General features: G+C 47.7%; 1 protein-coding gene across 2 annotated transcripts in view; it reads right to left on the reverse strand.

The window, feature by feature from the left end:
- Nucleotides 1-12587, reverse strand: part of MRE11 (MRE11 homolog, double strand break repair nuclease) — an 85874-nt gene that overhangs the window by 42352 nt on the left and 30935 nt on the right. For both annotated transcript variants that reach the window (XM_004448191.4, XM_004448194.4), the window contains exons 8-11: nucleotides 10897-11082; nucleotides 10001-10172; nucleotides 6233-6313; nucleotides 1569-1695 (exon numbers count right to left, since the gene is read on the reverse strand). In XM_004448191.4, the coding sequence (XP_004448248.1) occupies nucleotides 1569-1695; nucleotides 6233-6313; nucleotides 10001-10172; nucleotides 10897-11082 (566 nt within the window). The remainder of the gene's footprint in view (nucleotides 1-1568; nucleotides 1696-6232; nucleotides 6314-10000; nucleotides 10173-10896; nucleotides 11083-12587) is intronic.

Below are 12587 nucleotides of genomic sequence, written 5' to 3' on the forward strand. Positions count from 1 at the left end.
CCAACCCAGGTGTCCATCAACCGATGAACAGATAGATAATGGTCTAAACACTTGATGGAATATTATGCAGCAGTAAGAAGAAATGAAGTTGTGAAGCATATGACAACATGGACAACCTGGAGGACATTATGTTGAGTGAAGCCAGCCAGACACAAAAGGACAAATACTGGATGACTGCACTGTCATCTAAATATATCATGTAATCTCATGGAGTTATTCACCAGAATATAGGTCATCAGAAAATAGAATGAGGTTAGAGAATAGAAAGCTGAGGGTTATGCTGTATAGAACTGGTAAAAAATTGTTTGCTGATCTTTGAATATGAATAAACAAGGTGAAAGCATATCATAATGTCTGTAACTAGCAGAACTATTATATGGTACTGAAAGGGAAAGTTTAAGGTCATGCATATTACTAAAAGGAAAGCTAAAAAATATAACGTGGGACTATATAGCATAGTAAAACCCCATGTGAAATATGAAAATGGGTAATATTGCAGATATGACTGTTTTTCTTTGAAATTGAACAATATTAATGTTAGGAGATATTTGTATTGGGTCAAAAGAACACATGCTAATATGAAAGAAACCAGACAAAGTACTATATATTGTATGATTCCATTTATATAAAATGTAAGTTAAATCAGTTTATAAAGATCAAATTAGATTTTAAAAATTTATTTCATAAAAAGCAATTCACTGATATGGATTCTCCCCCCAGTACAGTATCATATGGGGAGCAGATGTCGCTCAAGTGGTTGAGTGCCTGCTTCCCATGTACAAGGTCCTGGGTTCAATCCCCAGTACCTCCTTTAAAAACAACAAACAGTATTATATGAGTTCCATTTAAATATCTGAATGACTGTTTCAGGATGAATTAGCAGCATAATCCAATTTCTGATCACAATTTGATACTGAAAATTTGAAAAGAGAAGCCTTTTAAATCTAGGTTGGTAAAAATCTAGGTAGCTTACTTGAAGGCAAGGGCCATATTTTTCCATAAATATTCTCTAACTCAATAATTCCAAAGAGAAGAGCCTCCAATATGACCAGTATTTCTCATAAAGCAGCACTGTCTCAGCCAGATGACCTGTCTTGTAAATGTCAAAATAGGGGCGCCTGCCTTTACCTGGAGCATCAGAAACTTCCAGGTGTGGGACACTGCTTACCTCAAGAGACTGGCACTTCCCAAACCACTGTACGTCCTAAAGCTGGGACACTGACTAATGCAAAAATTGAGAGTATGCTCTCTGAACATTAATAACGATGGTAAATAACTGGTATTTCTTATGCGCAATGAGCCTCTGAAGTCTATAGACATTATTACTCAGCAGCACTATTTGAAAAACCTGCATTAGCAGAGAAAGTGTTCCATGTCTTTATTGACATCCACTTTATGGAAATGATAGCTAACATTCAGAAGGCAAGAGATTTAGCTATTCTTTACGTTGCCTAAGATATTAGAAAAAATGTATTAAAACATCTTACATTATTTTCTACTTCTCTTATTAAAAATCGACCTACATAAGTCATTGTAAGAGCATCAACTTATAAAAACAACTAGCTTACCTGTTTTTTCTTTTTGCTCTCTGTGCCGGAAAAAATGGATAACATCTTTTGGATTAGCGACCCGATCCACAAATTTCTGGCTAAAGCGAAGAACACTGAAAGGCTCAAAGCCTCCACTGTAGTCCACCTGGAGATCAGAACACACCATGAAGGCCAGGAACACCAATCCGCCAGTTTTTAAGAAAGACACTCATCCTTCAGGATTTCCAGTGTCAGTGCTAAACTAAAAGTTAATAATATTACAACACATTTTAAGTACCCAGACAGGTGATACTTTTGAGAAAATAAAGTTGGAAAGCTTAGCAAAATACTTTGTTCAGTAGACCCAGGATAAAGCACCCATTTTCACTCTGTAGGAATAACTTCACCTCCCCCATCACAAAACGAGGCACCAAGACGACCACCTGAGGAGAAGGTGGATTTCTAAGTTTTTAAACTTTCAAACAAAAAGAAAATGTCCCACCAAAATAAAACAGCAGCCCTAGATAGATACATTAGTTAACTGGTCCTTCATCTTGGAGATACACTGGCACACGGACAAGGATAAATGCTAGGGAAATCCATGTTGGAAAAGAAGGTCTGTGAACCCTGAGAAATGACTCCTTCGAGCACAGCACGCGGGAGCCGACGCTGGCCCTTCCCCAAGGCCGTCCCTGGCAAGCGAGCAGCCTTCAAGGGAACGCCCCGCGCCTGCCAGGTGCGCCCGTCGTCCTCAGCCAGCTCTTGTCCCTGTGCTCCGGGAAACGCGCCGTGCCTGCGGGGCCTGCCCAGGCACCCTAAACCAGCCATTGACGCCCTCCGCACCCCGGGCACCCCTGGAACTGTGCTCCCCTCCCTGGCACTTGGCTGCCTCCCCCACACTGCCGCCGGGAGCCTCCCCGAGTTTAAAGCCCCATCTGTTTTATCCTCCAAAGCAGGGCGGGCCCCGGAGTTCCACGAATTAACGTGTTCCTCCAGTCGACTCGACGTCCTCTGGTAATCCTGCACGACGACACCGTCCTCTGCTTTCAGGAACGAGTTAGCACTGCAGCTTGCTGGGGAAGGGCCATGCCAGCCTCTCCCGGGCCGAGCGGAGGCACGGGCAGCAACGGGCCTTTCGCTGAGCTGAGGGAGACTACTGGTCCCCAGAGGGCGGCCTCCCTCCGCCCTGCCACCCCCACTGCGCCCGTCAGACATGCCGCAGGACGGGGCTCGGCCCCAAGCCTTCCGACCATTCATACTCCTCCTGAGCCTCGTCTACTGTGGTTTTCTGCTCCTGAGAGGTCCCGCTCACTGATGACACAGCGCTCACTGAACACCTGGAATAAGCTGGGCACTGTCGGGGCTGGGGACGAGCCGCATCCCAGCCGGCGGGGAAGGCCTCCACGCGCACGAGCAGCCGCGACGGACAGAGTGGAGCCCAGAGCGCAGCGCGGAGCGAGGATGCGCGGAAGAAGCCTCAGCGCTGGCTGCCGGGAGGACAGAAGGCCTCCAGCTGGGCTCCTCCAGACCTCGTGGAGAAAGAGCCCACGTGCAGAGGAGGGAGAGCGCGGCCCGCACAGGCTCAGGCGCCGGCGAGTCCAGTCCAGCCAGACTGGAGCCTGGAGATGCTGGCAGGAAGGAGGAGGCCAGAGGGGTCGGCCCATAGCTAGACTCCTTCCTGTCGACGGGTCCAGGGACAACAAACTCGCCTTCAGCAGGACGGCGAGACTGCAGCTTAGGGAGATTATCTCACTGTGGCCTCAGTGGGGGGACGGCTTGGCCTCAGTGGGGGGAAGGCTTGGCTTAGTGGGGGGACGGCTTGCCAGGAGTGGGCAGGCTCCAGGGAGGAAGCTGCGGCCTGGGCCAGGTAAGAGGTAACGAGGGCCCTGGCAGCAAGGACGGTGGGGAGAGGACCACAGGAGTCCCGTCTAGTCCACTACATCTCCAATGACCAAGGAAGCAGGTCAAAACCCAGGGCCTGAGTTCAGAAGCGCACGCCACGCCACCAGCCGCGGGCCAGCATGCAGCCGGCAGCCGGCCAGGCCTCGGGCTCTGCGGCCCCTGTACTTCCGGGCTCTGCGTCCTCAGATCGGAGCTTCCAACTCGACCTGCACACGAATGAAGATTCTCTCGGAATGAAATGCAGCAGTCCAGGTGGGTGGGCAGCCCGCATTTTTGACCGTTTCCCAAGCAATGCCAATGCTGATGCTTGAGACCACACTTCTCAGAGTCCGGGCTCAAGGCGGTCTGAGCTGGAGGTAGATGTGGGTTCACCCTACTGTACAAGGCTAAAGTCACATATCTAGAGTGGAAGAGGGCTATAGCTAGGAGTAAGGGCAGGCGCTTGGAAAAAGAATGGCACAGGGCAAAAGGGCTGTTGGACTGCAGCTAGCATGCTTGCTGACACCATGCTTCTACTACTTACATCCTCTGCTGAGAGCACGCCTCCACTGCTAGCATGCTCTGCAGACAGTGTGCCTCTACAGCTAGCATGCTCTGCCGAGAGCGTGCATCTACTGCTAGCATGCTTAGCTAGCACGCTGTTGACACCACGCCTCTACTGCTAAATCCTCTACTGCCAACATCCTCTGCTGACAGCGCGCCTCTACAGCTAGCATGCTCTGCTGAGAGCGTGCATCTACTGCTAGCATGCTTAGCTAGCACGCTGTTGACACCACGCCTCTACTGCTAAATCCTCTACTGCCAACATCCTCTGCTGACAGCGCGCCTCTACAGCTAGCATGCTCTGCTGAGAGCGTGCATCTACTGCTAGCATGCTTAGCTAGCACGCTGCTGACACCACGCCTCTACTGCTAAATCCTCTACTGCCAACATCCTCTGCCGACAGTGCGCCTCTACAGCTGATCACCATGAATTCTTTGATTGTGTCTCCTTGATATGTGAACCCCTCTTGCTAAGGCTAAGGACAGATGCCACGTATGAACTGAGAACTTTTTTTAAGTCTGCAGTTCCCAAATTTTATCCAATCTCAGCCTAGAACCCACAGATCCATCTATTCTTTCTCATTTCTCCCAGTGCAAGTGTCGACAAGGTCTTTGGTAAAAACTCCGAGTAGGTCTTCTGCCACCCCGCTCCCCTTCCCACAGCCCCCTCCTGACAGTGACACCCCGAGGCGAGGAGAGAGACGGCTGCATGTGGCCCTTCCTCCCCTGCCCCGCTCTCCCCCTTACCCTCTCCCACTCCTGAGATGCTCACAAGTAGGTTCTGGCTTCTGTGGGCTCATCTGGAATCAAACAGACTCTGAACTGTCAAGAGCTGATTTACTAACAAGTTCTTGGGAGACATGCCAGCGCATGTATTTTAAACTGATGGTGTACTCAGAGCCCTCTATAACCACCAAAACAGCAGCTGAGAAAGTGTGCAGCCATGCCTTGTTTAAAGCACTTTAAGTCAACTGTTTCATTTACATACAATTAGTATTTAATCCTCACAATGATCCCAGTGGGTAGATGCTAAAGTTAAGTCAGTGCTTATTTCTTCCTTGGTTCCCTTCAAACACTAAAGCCAGCATGGAAGTACAAAACTTTAAAAAGTTAAATGAAAAATAATAAAGACCCAGAAAATCTACAGGTGTGATTAAAAAGACAGATCCACCACTGATACAGAATGTGCAGGTGTCCACGGCGCCTCCAGAACCGGATAACAGACCTGGTCATATCTGGACTCTCGACGCGGCCAATGCTAAGAATGCAGTACTACCTTTCCGAAATCAATAAATTTCCAGTGAAAATTTACACAGGAAACTTCAACTTCTTAGAATTTACTACTCTCAAAAATTATTAATCCCTTCAACGTATTTACCAAATACCTGCTTCATGCCAGGAATTATTCTGGGATCAATAGATACATGTTAACAAAACTCACAGGGTTCCAAACTTAAGTGGCGCTCACACTTTTGTAGTTAAGGACAAAGAGTAACCAAAACAAGGCACGAGTGCTGGGGAATGGCAAGCAGGTGCACTCGTAGCGCTGGGGCCGCGCAGGCCTGGCCAGGCCGAGCGGGGCTGACCGGGTGGAGAGACAGCTAGGGCCCGAGTTGGGCTGACTGGGTAGAGAGCTGGGTAGAGAGCCGGCTAGGGCCCAAGCAGGGCTGACTGGGTACAGAGCCAGCTAGGGCCCAAGTGGGGCTGACCGGGTGGAGAGCAGGCCAGAGCCCGAGTGGGGCTGACCGGGTGGAGGATGGCCAGGCCCGAGCGGGGCTGACTAGGTGGAGAGCAGGCCAGGGCCTCAGCGGGGCTGACCAGGTGGAGAGCAGGCCAGGGCCTCAGCGGGGCTGACCAGGTGGAGAGCAGGCCAGGGCCTCAGCGGGGCTGACCAGGTGGAGAGCAGGCCAGAGCCCGAGCGGGGCTGACCGGGTGGAGGATGGCCAGGCCCGAGCGGGGCTGACTGGGCAAACAAAGGACTGCAGCGGCAGCGCTGCGGCGACCACACGAGGTGCGGGAGAACAGTGAAGTCGGCGCTCTCAGCCAGCCTGTTACACAAAACCACACCGCAGAGAAAACTGAGAACAAGACGGCAAGCTACCAGCACATACTGATCAAATCAAACCCTTACTGCTTTAGTATTTTTGCCTCCCTATGGTGACTGCAAGAACACTCCTGGAGGCTTCTATGAAAATCCATGCCTAGTGTGTATTATTACACCTTGCAAATTAAAGTTTAATTTATATAAATGGAACTCACTCGCAGTCGTATAAGCGGCTTCTCCGGCTGTCGGGAATTTCCCAGACGTTCCCGCTCAGCATTTTCAAGCATTTCTTCAATCTCAAAATAAAAACATATAAGGATTAAATTTCCTAAACCACAAAGCCATCCTTACTTCCTGGTTCATTTATAATTATACCTGTTAAGAACACCTTCTCTTAATGTCCTCGGTAATCCCACTCCTTAATGTTTCTCTTTCACCAAAGTTCTTAAATGCTTCAATCTTTATCCCCTTAGAAGAGAACTTAGAACATTACTCCTCTTGAATCTTCTATTCCTATTTCAATATGGTTTCTACCTGGACTCATTAACTTAAACCAAATAACTCTAGTTTTAGTCACTTCGTTACTTTTTAAAATTTTTGTTGTGGTAACATACATACAAGCTAACATTTCCCATTGTATAATTACATTCAAGTGTACAATTCAGGGATTAGTTAAATCCACCGTGATTAACTGGTCTTTTACTACCGGGAGGCTGGCCTGGGCCGTGGGGGCTGGAACGCAGGGCCTGCAGGGGTCGCCTGCCCCGGCCGCTTCCCGCAGCCACTGGCTTCCACCACGCTTGTTTTCATTAAGAGCAGTTACAGGTTCACAGACAACTCCTGCACACAGACAGAGGTCCACACACTCCCTCCGCCCAGCACCTTGCACTGGTACGTACATTTGCTGCAATGGATGAAAGAACGTTTTTATAATTGTACTGCTAACTACAGTGCGCAGAATTCACGGCGTGCTGCCCAACCATGGATTCTAAAATTCAGTATTCTAGTGATACATATGCATCCTAAAATTTCCCCTTTTAACCACGTTCAACTATCTATTTCAGTGCTGCCCATTAGGTTCAGACTGTTGTGCCACCGTCACCACCATCCATTACCAAAACGCTTCTATCACCCCAAATAGAAACTGTAAACTCTAAGCACAACCCCCCATTCCTACCCCCACCCAGGCCCCTGGTAACCTGTATTTTATCCTGACTCTATGGATTTGCTGGTTCTAATTATTTCATTTCAGTGACTCGATACAATATTTGTCCTTCTGTGTCTGCTTTACTTCACCCGACATGATGTCCTCAAGGCTCATCCATGTTATCACAGGTCTCAGAATTTCATTCCTCTTCACAGCCGAGTAATATTCCACTGTGTGAATACACCACATTTCATTGATCCACTGATCAATTAGTGGACACTTGGGTTGCTTCCATCTTTTGGTAATTGTGAATAAAGCCACTACGGACACTGGTGTGCAAATACCTATTCAAGTCCCTGCTTTCAATTCTTTTGGAAGTATACCTAGATCACACTGTAATTCGATACTTTACTTTCTGAGGAACCACCAAGCTGTTTCCATGGCAGCTGCTCCATCTTACATTCCCACCAGCGGTTCAGGAGGGTTCCAATTCCTCCACATCCTCACCTTATCCTTACCTGAGAAGATGTGAGTTTACAAGACAATCGTGCATTCCATCCGTATATTTTCTGGTTTTTTAAGTAATAGCCATTGTAGTGGGTGTGATCTGGCATCTCACTGAGGTTTTGATTTGCATTTTTCTAATGACTAACAATGTTGAATATCTTTCCAAGTGTTTACTGGCCACTTGCATATCTTTTTTGGAGAAATGTCTATTCAAGTCCTTTGTCCATTTTTAATTGGGCTATCATTTTGTTGCTAAGTTTAAAGAGGTCTTTATATATTCTAGATATTAAGCACGCATCACAACTATTTTCTTCCATTTTGCAAACTGCCTTTTTACTTTCTTGATAATGTCCTTTGATTGCACAGAGTTTTTAATTTCAGTGAAGTCCAATTTATCTACCTTTTCTTTTGGTGCTTGTATTTTTGAGGTCCTAAGAATCCCTGCCAAATCCAAGGTCATGAAATTCTCCCTTATGTTTTCTTCTACAAGTTTTATGGTGTTAGCCATTATATTTAGGTTGTTGATCCACTTAGTTAATTGTATACTTCTGTGAGGGAGGGGTCCACCTTCATTCTTTTGCATGTGAATATCCAGTTTTTTCAGTACCGCTTGTTGAAGAGACTCTTTTTCCCTGTAAGGAACTGAATTTTTTATTTGATTTAAAAAGCCACATGTGTTAGTGGCTACGTTATTGGACAGCACAGATTTGTAAGAATAACATTTACTGGGCCATTTCTTTTAGTTCAACAGGCATTTAGACAGCACCTACTTGTGCCAGCTCCTCAGTGAAGCGGCCCCACCTCAGAGGGTTCAGACAGACGAGCCGCCTCGGGGGTTCCTAACCAGGGACACCTGGCAAATCTGGAAACTCGATTTTTAAAGGAGGTACTGAAGACTGACCCCGGGACCTCGTACGTGGGAAGCAGGCGCTCACCCACTGGGCTACACCCACTCTGCTGGAAACCTCCTTCACGGCTTTGACTGCAGCAGTGGGGCAGGTCCTGCACCTGCAGCTTAGTGGGTGGAGGTCCCGGTGCTATAAACATCCCACAATGCACAGGACAGCACCCACCACTCAAGAGAGCACGCCAGCCCTGCTGCCAGCTGCCAAGGCCGGGAAACCCTGGTCTGCCTCTAAGACCAACCCAAGAGGGGCACGGTGTGGCCGGACACTCGCTGCACTGCCCACCGGCTACAGACGTGTTTAGGGAGGATCACACGACTCAAGGAAAACTCAGTGCAGGGCTGTATTTGGAATTACTGGGGAAGATGGTCATTCAGCTAGAAAGTGACCGCTGTAAAGACAACACAAACGCGGGGCCACCGAGGGAGAATGCGTTTCCTAGAGTGAAGTTTTACACAAAACAGAGTGGGCTGCAAGGTCTGGGCACGGGAAAGAGAAAGCGGCGATCCTGATGCACATTCAAGTCCCAGGATCTGGCATCCGGAGGCCAGCAAACCTCCTCTCCAGTATGTGAGCTGCACACTCCAGCAGCGCAGGCTCTGGACGTTACGAAGTTCAGGTTCAGTTTCTTGCATATAAAATGTGACGACAAACCCGACCACAAAGCATTGCTGAATGGATTAAATGCAAAATACTGTCACAGGGCCAGGCACATACAAGCATTCAATGAACGTTAGTGATCTTCATCATCATCACTCTTGTGCTCTCCGCAGATTTTCATGAAAGTAAACTGTAAAGAAGGGTTGGTACAGACTAAGAGCTCAGCCAGCAGGGAACACTGCCGAGCTCCCGCCTTCCATTACCACGCCGGCCTCCACCAGCAGCAGCGGCTCCAGAACGTCGGTGCGGGCTCAGGCGTGGCAACTGCAGAGGAGGGGGACGGCCAGGCTGCAGCGGCACGGCGCACCGAGCACGGCGACCACGCTCGGTGATTTTATTTGGAGCGTTCGGAGTGAAGGGAGGGACGCCTGACGCAGATAACGAGACAGGCTAAGGCCCTCACCCCACATTCCCCCAATTCCCCAAACGAAGCCACTCTCTGCTTTCGTAAGTAAAACGAATGAACGAATCGTCACATCAGGAGGAGAACAGGAGAAAAGATTATATACGTGATTTTGAGGAGAGAAGAATTTGGATGGGGTTTTAACCAAATAGTTTCTTTTATACATAGCATTTCTTCTTCTCAATTACTTAAAATAAATTTATTTAAAAAGTCTTTGACACATTGAACCCATTTACCGAGTGGTGGTTCCCAACAGGCGACAGGGGATATTAACACACAGCGGCCTCCACCCCAGGAGCCACTCAGGACGAAACCACCTCCAGCTACGGCAGACCTCCGACACCCTCCCCGGAAGACGCACCTTCTCCCAACAGAAGCTCTGGATGGCCTGGGTCACTCGAGGGTCATCTGGACTAAAGACGTCCGGATGGTTGGCCAGCACCACGTCCTCCATGTAAAACCGCCGCACGGTCTGAAGCGGCATCTTGTGCAGGTTCATCTTCTTCCCTTTGACGCGCAGCAAACCCACGTGCCTGAAAGAGGAGACGGAGTCAGCACGGGGCTGCCACGGGGCACGGGCCCACCATCGTACTTCTCACCCTGCTTCCACGAAACTGTCTCCATAAAGCCAAACCCCTAAGAAGACATGTTGTGGAAATTTAATCTTAAGGTTATTTCACAGGGAAAAAAGGGGAAAAAAAAGGACATACGTAAGTATAATAAAATATTTTCAGGACTATGGTAGTATTATACACATGTATGTACATAAAAATAATTAGTGGTGGAATCATAAAGAAAAAACAAAAAATAAAAGCAAATAAAAAAAATAGAAACAAAAAGCCAAAAAAGTTAAAAAAAGAAAAATCTGACAAACTTAAATCCTACTGCCATATTCTTTAAACCAATTACCTAGTAACAATCAGAACTTAAGTGGAATCAAAGGTTAAAACCCATAATAAAAGTTGAGTTTAATCACTGTTTTAGGTGAAGTGGCTTATAAATGAATTTTGTAAAATTGGTAACCATCTACAGGACTCGAAACTTAATAAAGAACAAGACTAACAGTCAAGACGTGACTACCACCTCTTGAGCATCTTCTGCTGAGAATGGGGTATAATCTGGGAAAATCGTGATGACGTGGAATGGTCGACCTTTGTAAATAAGTCTACCATATAAACAACACCGTGAGTGACATGACCCTCAGAGTTGACCAGCAGCATTCTGTAAATTAGTTAGCAATGTATAACAGTTACTCACTTCTTTACAGCCTCTCCTTGGGAAAGAGAAGTGACCACAGAACTTCCAGGCTGGGACACATAGAAGAGCTGCTGCTCATTTTTGGTCGGAGCTATTTTACACTCATGTTCATGACCCCAAATAACGAGATCAATGAAGTCGTCTAAAAACTGTTCCGGAATGAAGTTGGTACTTCCATGCTTACTCCTGCAACAAGAATTTTAAAAACGAATACTATAAATACCCAGAGGTAAAGCATTACGAGAAATAAGCCTAAATGGTTCTTTCTTTATCCATTCACTAAAGATACAGTAAATCCCTCTACAAGCCAGAACTATACAAGGGATTAGGAAAACAAAGAACCAATACCTAAGCCCTGCCCTCAAGGGGTTTACAAATCTGCACTGAAGAAAATAATTGTTCTTTGTCACGCAAAAATAACTGCCACAGGGCCCGGTACACTAGAAGCCCCCAAAGAGAAAGCAGCAGTTCCACACTTAGAGGGAGATCTGGAAGGCTGTGGAGAGGGACGACCCCATCCCCATTTAGAGATCACAGGGGACTGCAGGGAGGGGCGGCCCCCTTAAGGAATTCATAAAAGCAGGCACACTAGTAAGACCCTAACTGGTCTGGTTACACATTTTAAAAAGAACACAGAAAATGAAGGTGTTAAAATAAACTTTGTGGGATAAAAACAAACCTCTAAATATGTCCATTCATTTGAACATCACCTCTTTCTTTTCCTGATTATAAAAATGGGTGTAAGTGGGAAAAATACACCAAATATAACTATGGACTATAGATAGCAGTAGTATTATGATGCTGTTCTTTCATCATTTGTAACAAATGTGTCACAACAATGTCTGGGATGTATGGGAATCCTGTATGGTATGCATGAATTGTTTTGTGAACTCACAGCTTCCCTCATAAAATAAATAAATATGGTGTAATACCTACCATACATAAGAGGTACGAGTTTTCAGTATTGAGTAACAAATGATTTCCAAAATGCCTGCTGTATACCAGCCTGTCCAGACACGAGGTCCACGTGAGCACCAGCCCCAGCACCTGAGTGCCTGCTGTATACCAGCCTGTCCACACACGAGGCCCACGTGAGCACCAGCCCCAGCACCTGAGTGCCTGCTGTATACCAGCCTGTCCACACACGAGGCCCACGTGAGCACCAGCCCCAGCACCCGAGTGCCTGCTGTATACCAGCCTGTCCACACACGAGGCCCACGTGAGCACCAGCCCCTGCCCCACGGAGGCCACAAGCAGCACGACCTACCTACCTCTGCAGGGAGCAACAGGGCTACAGAGAAAAAGGGAGCCAGGGAGGCGTGAAGGGGAGGGGCCTGCTGCAGGCAGCGAGGCCAGGAGAGGCCTCTCAGCCAGCGGAGGGCCGGCGGAGCACAAGGAGCCCATCAGCGCGTCTACAGCAGCACCACCGCGCAGGAGCAGGGATGGGGTCAGGAGCAGCAGCCTCAGGTGTCCAGGAATGTTTTCATGTAAAAGGCAGACCCAGGGTTTGAGGTCATCACGAGTACCGAGGAAAAGCAGCGGAACTCGACTGTAACCCGTGGACTCTGCTTATGGAGCCCCGCCCTGTTCCGTGGAGGAGAAGGTGCTGCTTATGCTGGCAGGTGTATCTTATTTATTTTTTACCTAGAAGTCGATCAAAACATTCATACTGAGTACAAAATCTTCTTCTG

This window comes from Dasypus novemcinctus, chromosome 27 (genome assembly GCF_030445035.2).
Source record: "Dasypus novemcinctus isolate mDasNov1 chromosome 27, mDasNov1.1.hap2, whole genome shotgun sequence".
Classification (NCBI taxonomy): domain Eukaryota; kingdom Metazoa; phylum Chordata; class Mammalia; order Cingulata; family Dasypodidae; genus Dasypus; species Dasypus novemcinctus.